The 12,502-nt window shown below is 33.8% G+C and overlaps 1 protein-coding gene across 1 annotated transcript; it reads left to right on the plus strand.

Moving 5' to 3' along the window:
- The first annotated feature begins 8,276 nt into the window (after positions 1–8,276).
- Positions 8,277–11,820, plus strand: LOC119085754 (segmentation protein fushi tarazu-like). The gene is made up of 2 exons (XM_037196237.1): positions 8,277–9,387; positions 10,091–11,820. The coding sequence occupies exons 1-2, from the start codon at positions 8,517–8,519 to the stop codon at positions 10,495–10,497; spliced, it is 1,278 nt and encodes a 425-aa protein (XP_037052132.1). The 5' UTR covers positions 8,277–8,516; the 3' UTR covers positions 10,498–11,820.
- Positions 11,821–12,502: the final 682 nt, after the last annotated feature.

Genomic DNA, 12,502 nt, shown 5'->3' on the forward strand with positions numbered 1-12,502 from the left:
AAGGCGTTGATCACTCTTCAAATTATGATGCTCATTTTCGTGAGTCTACAGTTGTTCTTTTAGTTCAAAAAGCCATAAAATCTCTACCCAAAAGCATGACAGCAAATCGTTGCTAGCAGCAGATTGGGCCTAGTTAATTAATTTATTTAATTCTACATTCAATCCATCAATTCAGTTCTGTCTCCTCGCCTTGCTCATCACATCAACAGTTAATTTTGACATCACGTCTCGTCAATACAGTTCAATACAATTCAAAATCTTAAATTTACTTAAGTCCTCAACTTCGCTTCGGCAATCAATCAGAAAAGTTCTTCATTTCTTTTTTCACTCCTCACTTATACAATCCAAGACAAAGTCCTATCATCAATTCTTCTAAAACATTTACACAATATTATTGTTTCGTATCACATTTCTATCAAATCACCAAACACTTGGTCTGTCAGTTGCATTACCTCCTCTTGAAAGCGTGAAAATGGTAATGTGGGATCGACAGCCGGTGCAGCCCGATTGAATGCTCGGAAAGCATTGCTGAGTGGTGAATTCTATCCATATCCGGTTATTGAATATTTTATTCTAATTAAATCCGGATTCCTCAGCGTTAATACAACAGATTTTTTCTAAATTACTGTCCTACTATGACTCTCACAACGTACTTCAAGCATGAGTGGTCCCTAAATAGAGTACTAAAAGTGGACAGTGTATCATACATATTTTGGCACTGTTAATTTTTTTTTACTATCCCGTGCGTTCAGTGCGTTGTTCTCGAGGTTGTTCTCTCTCATTAACTGCTTTTTTTTATAATTTTCTTGTTTAAACTATTTTGTAGTATTGATACTAATTTTTTTACTTCAGATCGTTATACATAATAGACCATACCAGCCAATTATAATCTACTATAGGTATCGATAACAGATGTCGACTCAGATGTCATCATCGTCAACAATCGAAAATGTTCTTTCGGCCTACGTTTTCTTTGGCCTCGCAAGATTTTGAGTTGGACCCCTGAAATTATTAGCAATTTATTAGCACTGTCAGATTGAATACCTCGACACCCAAACTTTATTTTATATGCTGTATGCAATACAATACAATAGATATAGAATGAATATATTTGCGAAATTTTAAATTTAACCAATTTCTGAAGAGAAGTCTGTTAGTCAAAAGGGAATGTATTAATGGCCAGCACCTCCAGTTGTCCTATTATCTACTTCCTTCCATTGACCCTACTAACCCTTCAAACTGAATATTTCTCTTAATATTGGATAAGGTTAAAACGTTAAAACAATTTTCGTTTTCCAAGACCCATAATAATTAATCAAAGTGACTATTCCGACTTAATCGTAATGGCCATTTAATGCATCGAGACGGTGACATCGAACATTGTTGATCAATTGCATAATTGGGGAGAATTTGAGAAAACGCAATTAGCGAAACCGTTTCAGTTTTTACGTGTTTATGGTAAGCGGCTATGAAAACAGAGAATTTTTTTTTTCGTGTGTATATGTTGGAACTGGACATAAACTCCTAAATATTAACGATTAGCATTTTCGTGTGTTCGAAATTATATTTACATTTAAATAAAATTTATGATACCAATAGTTAATTAATTCTTACTACATAATATATAAACGGCGATTTTATGGTAATAAACCACTGATAATGCCAAGATGTTCGATTTATGGAATTCCAAATTTGTTTATAAACGTTTTTGTTTTGGCCGATTAATTTATATGAGAATTTTTTGAATAATTTATAACTTTATATGCTCCTTTCTTTTTTATTATGGTTTTTTAAATGGTTTGAATGATATATTATGAGATAGAACACCGATTGTCGTAAAAAAAACTACTTAGGTTGTGTGCTAAACCCATACTTTTTTTAATGTGTAACATTGTATGATATATCTTTAAGGTACACATAAAATACTGGTTTTTGTTCGTATACTTATATTATGGGTAAGAGGTAGTGGATTGTGCATATACGTACGTATATATGTATATCGGAATATGTATTTTTAATAGTGAGCTTCGGTGTTTAACAGTTTGTTCTGCATAATTTTATTGTTGTTTAAAGTCTCTCTGAATCAACAAATTATTATTTAATAAGACGACACGTAAGATTTATTGCAATTTTGGTTTTATAATTTTTGCACAAAAGGAAGAAAGTTTATACGATCTCTTACATTGCGATTCCAGTATTCAGTTTCACTTCCTGGATAGCGAATGTGTGTTTTTTTGTGTGTTTGCTAACATATGCAATTTAAAATTTTATCCCTGTCCGGTCACTTGATAAATTGTTCAGAAAACTAAAGTCATTCGACACTATCCATCTATTTATCTAAATATGCTGTCACATGTCCAAGTACTGACTTTGGTACTTATGCAGATCTAACAGCCTCAAATGGAATTTAGGGTGGCTGGAAGAAATATAATTTCATTTAAAAATTGAAAACATTTCACATTGACATTTTAATCCAATTAGCTTGTAATACTTGTAAAATTTCACATTTAGATGCGGCATTGAGATGTCATAAAAGAATCTAGTAATTTTGGAGCGAGCAAATCTGGGGCAGCAAATATCTATAAAATTTGACAAATGTGCGTATGACTTTTGAGACATTCCAGCACTGATACAATAATTTTATTGATAAGTAAAGTTCTGATGAAGAGACGTTACGTGTCCAAAAACACTATCCCGTTTTACCTCTCTCTATGTTGAGAATTTCTATTGGATGAACTGATGCCGTGACAAATGTCAACCAAACTATTGCGAACAGTATACAATTTTTACGTTTCATGTTACAATCTTTCGATGCAGAGAATAAATGGTCTTTTGGCTTGAGATTGAATCGTATTGGACCCTTCTGAAAGCGATAGTGATTAGAATCGTTTTAGCTTGATTCGCATTTATAGACTACTTCTGACGGAGGCTAACGTTCTGTCTTCAAAGTTTGCTCCAAAACTTTAGTGTCATCAAAACAGCTGTTTTGTATGGTAATTGTCCTGTAAAATGATGATTTAGCTCATCACTTGTTATGAAGACAGCTTATTACTACTATTTATCCATCGGTAATGTACACTACCTGCCCCTCACATAATTGACAATCTGAGGCTAGTACTAACATTTTTACATGTCATGTCTCTAATAGGACTTAACTCGTGTAACGGAACAGTGGAAACGACTGAAGATGGTTAGACCACGCTAACCTCTGACCGCCACTGGTTCCGGAGGTCGAAACAGCATTTTATCTCCACTTTCGCTTCACGCGATCCATGGGAAAGGGAAGAGTAATTATGCTCTGTTTGTTTGTTTGTTTTGGTGATTGTTCTGCATATTAGATAACACCACCCCTGGAGTTAGTCTGGCTTCCAGGTAAAATAAAGTTTTGTACCATTGGTCGATTACAATGTTCATGATGTGTCTGAAATATTCTTTGACAATTTGGACCAGCATCCAAAAGTATTACGCTTTTCCGGTCTTTCCTCCTTCCCAACACATGAGTCAAATTTTCGTAAAGCGGTTTTGGATTGTTCAACCGTTTAAAACAGAGTTGTTTCCGAAAATATGCCTGCCAATGTTCGAGTAACATATGAGTTTGTCTCATTCTCTGTCATGGAAATCTAAACAATGCTGAGGAGCGCTTCAGTAATTTGCATAAGAAAATTAGCGACAAAGTTTAACAAATACGAATTTTATTTACTCCATTGTCGCCGCATCTGTCCAATAATCAAAGAGAAACCAAAGTTTAACAAAAGGCAGAATTAAAATAGTACAGCCGGAATGAATGAATGCGTTTTTTCTAACAGTCCTGCAGTTTTCCACATATTCTGATATAACTTTAATAAAAATATCCAAAGGGAGTGGAAGACCTGACTATGATCACCTTTAACAATTTTACGAATGTTTATGCTTTCTTCACGACTCTAATTGCCAAACTTTTTTTTTCTGTGGAAAAGATTTTTGAAAACAATGCAGAATAAATTGAAAATGATTTCCAAAAAGATACACACATTACACAGACAGTCCACACATATTTTCATTCGAAAATAGTTTCACCAACGTAAATCAGAAAATATTTTGTTTATACATTATGATGATTATTATCATTTTCAATTTTCATGGTGTTAAAGGCGTGAATGGTTTTCGTTAACACATGCGGCGAAATTAACAAAACAATTAAAATTATCTAAAACATTTCGAAAGAGTCCCGTCGAGCACACTAAGTTCAAAGGAAAATCTGTATTGTTTCATAAGAATAATAACTGCAGATAATACACCCGTGTTGTATTGTTGTTTCACAATCAAACATTTCCCTACAAGGTTTCATCTGTAATTATGCAATGTGAGAGAAATATACACAAGGCAAATATGCTCGATGTCGAGAACCGTTTGTGAAAAATGGTAATTCGAAACCGGTACACTTGCCGTAAGAAATTATTATTTTCGATGTCCAAATTTAGGCATGACCAGTCCTGGAATTTTCAGGTAGTTTTTCATTTCTATGGACGGCTACAGTCATTCAAGTGAGCTGTGGCAATGTTACGAATATTTTCGTAAGGTTAGTAAAGAAAACTGAACTTCTTTTTAAGGCAACCACTGTCCCGGCAACGTATGGTCAGGCGTACACCGTGATACTCTTTCTTATTTTGACTTGATTTCTTTGATTAGAATGTAACCCCTATAAGAACATAAACCTAACTGTAGAATAGTCATTCCGACACAATTTCCAATGACGACAAATGAACTGAATCTCTCTTCATATTTTGTTGTGTGTTTTTATTTTTAAGAAATTTCATTTATTTGTATGTTAAGCTGACTTGATTTACATCAATCTAAGGGTTAAAAGTGTCTATATATAGACTGATTTATCGCAATCTTCTCGTTCGGTAATGGCTGGGTATTAGACTTTTAACTCAGTCAATAAATCTTTGTACGGTCAAAAGATTTGTTACGTTTTTCTTCTTCTTTTCTTCTTTAATTTGCTTCTGTAAAACATTTAATTTTTTTCTATAATTCGTACGCATTACATATTATTCAATCACAGCGATAGCGATCAATGGTTGTTTAAGGCATCGCCGTTTAAATGATTTCATAAATATAAATACATGCCCGGTGTAATAAATATAACAAATGTCTCAATATAAGTCACAAAATGCAACAGCATAAAGTTGCCTCTCTATTGAATTGAATATGGCGAATTCGAAAATATTCGGGGGAAACAAACATGTTGTATTGTATACATTGTGCTATGTATACCTTCCCGTACTACGGGGTTGCATTTTTTTTTGTCAAAAGTGGAATACGGTACTGTGATTCTGTGAGCATAGAGTAACGCTAACATGTCGGGATGCGTTTACAGTTATCGTGGTGGTTTGTTGAACTGAATGGACTTTAGCTTTTGTGGTCTTATACAGTAAAAAAAATGTTAAAAGTAATGAAGTAGAAGATTTTGTGTTAATATGTTCAAAAACTACTTAGTATAAAAAACAGAAACGTCTCCATAATTATGCTGGTGTTCTAATATCATTCTTGAATTCAATTTGCATCTCTTTCTATCACATTTTCAATTATATGTTGCATCATTTTCGCACGCATAACATACTTTATAAACCACCTCTTACAGATGAAATTATCAATTTGTTTGCTTTTTTTGATCTCTTTAGTATTTTGAGATAACAGATGAATTAACTGTGACTCATTGAAGAGTTTAGCTGATTCAGATTGAAACATCGGCTCATATGCTGCAAAACGTTAAAAAGTCTAGAGGTTTCTTATCGTCGCAACCTTCATGATTCCACACAAAGTTTGTTTAAAATGTTAAAATTCACAGATTTGCGAGTGCCTAGCCAAAATTCAGAAAATAAAAATCTGGATTTTCATTTGTTCCACGAATTCTTGTTAAATCAATTACAACAACTCTTAACTCTGAGGTTTTTTTAAGATTTCCGAGGTTGTTGTAAAACTTACAAATAAATGAATTTCTGAGGATAAGCCGGTTAGTCAATTTGTTTTTCAATAGCTGAGGCCTTTTATCGTTGTAAAAGTTCTCAGATATGAACTCTGAGCCGTTCACTGACTATTAACCACAACGAGGTATGCACGTCAACGATTTCCTTTACCCTATAGACATTGTCGCGTGCTGCTTGGTTTTTGTTATTTTTGAAATTTTTACCCCATAGTTCCAATTTTTCTATCCCTTATACACCGAAAAATTCGAATAGACAATACAATGTGTACGACGTTATACATACATATCGCAGTAAATTTATAGATTGCGAACTTTTCTGTTATTAAAAGGGGGTGTACTATATATAATACAAATGAAGTCACCTATATTTCCGAAACGCAGATTCTTTTTTGTATATATATAAATGTGGTGTCGTGTATGGCAGATGTAGAAATATTTAAATCAATCAAAACGTTTCAATTCAATAATCGCAGTTGGTGTCATTTTTCAAAGATTCTGTTCATTTAAGACAAATTTAAGTTCAGGTGAAATAGTCAGGCCCCAATTACACTACATTTGTTTTCCTGTAAAAAATACTCCGAAAGAGTTTTTCGTTAGAAGATTCTACGGATGATATATGGACCTTAAGCTTTTCTTTTTTAATTTTTCCAAAAAACAATTCCCACTTTGTTGAAAATGAACCGCATAGTCCAGAAAATATTTTAATTATTTTCTGATATAAAGATTAATCTAAATGAAATAGTAAAATGACCAAATAATTGTTTACACTTTTCGCACCGGGACATAATGATAAATGATCTTTCTTTCTTTTCTTGTTCCTGCACAATGTATTTATTTCGACGTTGAAAAACTGAACAGGGCCGTCGTTAGTCTGCTCTTGCATATAGTACAATCATTTTAGAGCAGTTCCGAACTCTGTCTTCGGTAAAATATTTTGCAACTTTGGGAAAAGTGGAATTTGGAAAATACTAGCAGCACGTAAAGAATACTTTCGGTAAGTATTAAATACGTGCCGCACGTATAGAATACAAGTCATGAGTACAATGTACTAATAATTCAACTTATCAAATTATTTAGGCCTGACTGAATATGCAGCGATACTTCGTATGATAGATAGACTCCAGCAATAATTAATATTTGCATCGTTATTCAATTTCTACTTTAGATCAAAGTTATTTCCAAATTTCCACACTTCTTAAGTGTTAAGTAGAGACAGTAGTACTTTATGATGATAAATTAAAAAGTCGTTCCTGCCTACATTTTACCAGTTTTATTGCTTAGGTAAAAAGTGTAAACTTATAAATTACACAAGGAAAAGAGAGGAAAAATCTTTAATTTTGTTTGTTACACTTATTTATCAGACCTTAAAAATTTAATTTTTTCCAACTTTACTGCTCGACGATGGAATGAGTTCTTTTTTCCCTTACTTTCGAAAGTAATAAAAGTCCGTCTTCATCAGCAAAAGTCAAAAATTTTTACCCACGAGTCAAATAAACTGAATACGGTAATAATGGCCATAAAGCATCGAAACACTTTTTACAATCGTATCGTAAATATTTTGAGTTTTCAACTATGTCATCGTTCTTCTCAATATTTACCTGTTTTCCCATTGTCTTCCCCCGGGTGAACCGTAATAAAAATTATCATTTCGTTATGCCAGCCATGCATTTAACGCCTAAATTATGAATTCCGCTACTTCTAAAGAAAGTCCTCCTAAGAAAGGAATAATAAACTCTGAAATTAGGTTCTAGCCATTTATTTGCTTTGCCAGCCATGCCTTGTTGGACGATGCGCTTATTTATAACAGTGAGAGGAGAAAAAAAAATTCTATTGAAAACGGAATAACAACCAACAAAAACAGCACATATATCGACATACATACATGTGCTGCGTACATATGCACAATGCAATTGAAATATAGACTATCCCGAAAATGCGTACGGCCCTATGTTCCATAAATGTTCTTTTTGCAGGCAATAATTTAAACGAGAGAAATACAAATGAAATTCTTTTTATGTTAAACATCTACCCCATCCAGCCTAGCATAAACCAATATTTGAAAAAGAGATGGGTGAAAAATATTATGGGATATTGAAGTCGTGTGCCAAAGCAGAGTGTCCCTTGTTTGACAAAAATTTAGAGTCAATTCACAGTAATGTTAGCATACGGAACAGTAGTTTTTAAATATTTGTCGTGATAAGTTCAGAATTTTTGCGTTATATATATATCGAACAGCACTAGTCCGTTCGACATTTTACGAAAATTATAATTTGTTCGTTTTGTTTTGATTCATTTTTTTTTTGGTTTTTCTTCAACGGTGTGTTTGTGGTGCTTCGGATAATATAGACATTTTTCTTTACGATCGTGCGTTTTTTTTAAAATATAAATTCAAACATAATATCGATGTTGGTACATAATAAGTTACCCGTCATCATCAGTGTGTTAAACGTTTAAGACGATTCATTATTAAGGATAATAATATTTTTACTCTCCGTTCGGAACAACTTCTTTCGTCTGGCTAATTATATGCATTAACCGAATAGGAGATATGGCATCAACTCATCAATATCACGATGATGAATATACAAATGGTTTTCATCAGCAACTTGTATCGAATATGATTGGTGCTCATTATTATAGTAATAATAATCATCATTCAAATTGGAGTCAATATTATCAATGCCAACAGCAAGGTGTACCATCCGAACATAATGATGGCTATTACAACGATTATATTCGCCAAAATCGATTTATTTCATCCTATCCGTACGATCGATACCAATCCAATACTTACGAATCTGGGGATCGGGTAGCGGAGAAAATGACGTTCTATCCGGACGAAGCAACGAAACAACAACAGCCAAGCCAATCGTCGATTGACTCGGTTGTAGAATTAACAAAATCGAAAAATAATGAAAAACTTGATGATGCTCCAGCATTACGCGCATTACTAACGCATCCGGGATTGAGATACAAATCGCCGTATGCACGTCTTAGTGTTCCCAGTGATGTGAGCTCAACGCAATTGAAAGTTAATCACGATACCAACGATAATAGCAACGAATTTATGGCCGCAGTTCAATCAAATAAATTATCTTCATATCCGTACAATCAATGGGATAACGTATCACAGTATCGAGCGAATCAGTCATTCAATGCAGACGTACCCTTTCATCAATACGGTTTGGCTAGCCAAACAAAGCGCGATTTTGAAATGCAACCAGTTACACCCAGTGCGATAGGCAAAAATAATTTACATCAGCCTAGTCCCACCGACAGTCCTGTGTCGGATTATATGGATGAAATGAAGACACCGCCTTCAACATCACCAAATAAGAGGGAACGTCAGATCAATCAAATGTGCAAAAATGCAATGTCATCACCTGAAAGCAGTTTATGGATACAAAATGGAAACGAATGTGAGTGTGTCCATTTTTTTGTGTGTTGTTTGCATTTCGGTTATATTTGTTTATGTTTTCATTCGAATGGCAAAAGCTCCTTTTTACATCCTCTGCTAAATGTCCTGCCGTAATTTTGCGACAGCGAAAAAGCTCATTCAAAGTTTTGTTGAACGAACTTTTTTCGTACACTGTGAGAGCGCTTCCAAAATTTGTATTTAACGACATCATTTTCCGTATGGAGGTGTTCGTTTTTAATTTAGTTTGGAGGACTTACAATTAATATATGAAATTATGATCTCTCCTAGCGTACAATCAGTTCCTTAATTATTTCCAAATGACATCTACTCAATCAATTTTTCGAATTTTCCGGAATTTTCTCTTGTTCGTCTACGACTTTAGTGTGAAAAGATACACTGTAAAACAGTTCTTTTTTGAAAGACCGTCTGCACAACTGCTTTCCATGGCGGTAACAGTATTACATTATAACACCATCATAATAGTGAAATCAAGGGGTGGATGATTTACGTTAATCAACGTTTTGAGACAGTAGGGTCTTGCATTTAAATACTTTTGAAGTCGATAATAGTTGAGCTTGAGCATCATTAATTAGAGGAAAACAAAGTTTTTTTTTTTTGGTGTTGATGTGAAAGTACCGTTGATAATTCAATTTGTTTATGTTTGGTATTAGGTTCTGATCAAATTCTCGTTTTTTTTTTCTCAGATAATCAAGATGGATCAAAACGAACCCGGCAAACTTACACGCGTCAACAGACCCTGGAATTGGAAAAAGAATTTCATTCGAATCGGTACCTAACTAGACGCAAACGAATCGATATAGCGAATACATTGAGTCTCACCGAAAGGCAAATCAAAATCTGGTTCCAAAATCGTCGCATGAAAGCCAAAAAGGACAATCGATCAACGTCGTCAGTCAGTCCAACAAAAGATATGTTTGACAGTCAGCAATATAAAGATATGCCGTATCAACTGTCTCCACCTCCTCCGTACGAGAACGCTCTGCCAATGGGGGGATACAAACCGACCAATTTAAATTATTTAGACCATTCCAATGGGTACAGTGTAACAGATCCACATTTGCTTCAATATAATGGATACAAAGGAGTTTGATTTTATTTGTACAAACTGCGGATGAGATCAAGTAAGGTATCAGTCTTAAATGATGGTTGAAAGAAAAGGTCATATGATAACGGTGTATGTTATAGTCAAACTGCCTTCCGGATGACGTGACCAATTTTCGAGAGACGTCTGTTACTCAAACTGTAAGACTATAGGGACGGGCTCGTCACTTATGACCCTTCTTCTGACGTCTTCATCAAACAGGCTCCGCTGTTTTATTTCTTTCAAAATTATAGTCCCAGAAATTCACATTTGATTTGTCACTTACCAATCAACATTAGTGCAACGAACGTTATTCGAAACACTGACAAAAATCAACAAAGATTGTATTATTGAGAAATAATTGACAAATCTAAATTTGAAATTCAAATTGAATGGACAAATAAGTATCAACAATCGTTCTAGAAACGACAAGCGTAACACTTGAATCTATTACTTCATTTAATCTAACTATTGTCGAAAGATTGACAAGGAATCTTTGACTTCATTAGTTTTATCATGGACGTTTCTATTATTAGACCGTATCTGCAAGCTCATCGTTTAATTCTGTCATCCCTGTCAATAACAACTGACAATAGATTGAAACTCTTTCGATCTGCGTTTCTATATTTGACTCTTCCATCAGTTAGTTTATTAGTATAACACTTCTTATTCAAACATTCCCGAACGGTTTCGGAACCAGCGTCCGCAAAAAGTAAGTTGCAGGACATTTTGAACACACTCACGATTTATAGGTGCCGTTCGTGAAATTTAGACTTGAATTCAGCTGTTTTTCAGCTGGTCCACTCATACAAAGAAGACTGCTTATACAGTTTTACCACTCGTGTGTGTAACTATTCCATCCGTTTAAACAAATAAAACCACTTCCGTTTATATAAGTGGATCAGCTCAAAAACGCTAAATGCAATTTCATGTCTAAATTTCGCTGGACGTCGCTGTATGTGAACACAGTATAAAAATAGGTGATTTTGCAAAACCTTTATGTCTTTTACTTGACTATACCCGTTTTACACTTTCATTGCTTCATTTAAGCAAAATTGCTAAATCGAAACGCATCAGCCTTAATTTCGATGGTTAGAATCTTATTATGAAGAAATATTCCACTGTTTACATGAAGCAATAACACCGTCATCCAACCATCCAGTCAAATGATTAATTTATTTTAGATTTTATTAAACATTTTATTTGTATAGATTAAGGTAGAATAGTTTTATAACGACGAATTGACAAGACAATCGGATTTTATTTCACTCGTAGAAATATGGAATCGATTTATATGTATTTTGTGTAAGAGAATATCTAGATAATTATTTTTTATAAGTTGTGTCGGACGATGTATATTTACTAAATCAAAATAATGGTAAACAGTTCCTAAATTGTAAAAAAAATCTATTGAAAAATAAAAATTACTAAATTTACAGCTATAAAGTCAGAAGCAGTTCTAATTTTTTTTTTTTTCACTCTTCTACCGTGATGAATAATATCCTTTCCCGTAGACTATAGGCCTAAGCATTGCACACCACTTGGGATGAAACTATGTAGCCGAATCGGTTCTAAATTTTTTTTATTTGTGGACTTTCCGTTAGTATTGTCTCTTTTAATTTTCCTAATTTGTTTTTGTTAGTTTTTTTTAGTGAAATTTTACGGTACGAATGAATTCTTTCTATAAAAAAGAGGTTACAAAGATAAGAAGGTACCAAAGGAGCGATTATTTTCATGAACAGTCTAGAAGTACGGCATTTCTGTTGAACAACAGGAAGGTTCACATCGTTCTTAGCTTAAAGGTCAATAGGTTGATTCGGCCATTAATTGTCGACGTTTTTTCTTTAGAATATATATAAAATGAAATAAAAATCAAGGTTCTAGTACTTCCCAATGTTTATGCACATTTTTCGCAGAATCTTAGATTTATTTTTGAAAATAATAGTCTTCTCTGGTAAGTGCAAAATCACAGGCTCGCGCAAAAGTAAATATTTACAACAACAACTGCGTTGAG

This window comes from Bradysia coprophila, chromosome X, assembly GCF_014529535.1.
Source record: "Bradysia coprophila strain Holo2 chromosome X, BU_Bcop_v1, whole genome shotgun sequence".
Lineage (NCBI taxonomy): Eukaryota > Metazoa > Arthropoda > Insecta > Diptera > Sciaridae > Bradysia > Bradysia coprophila.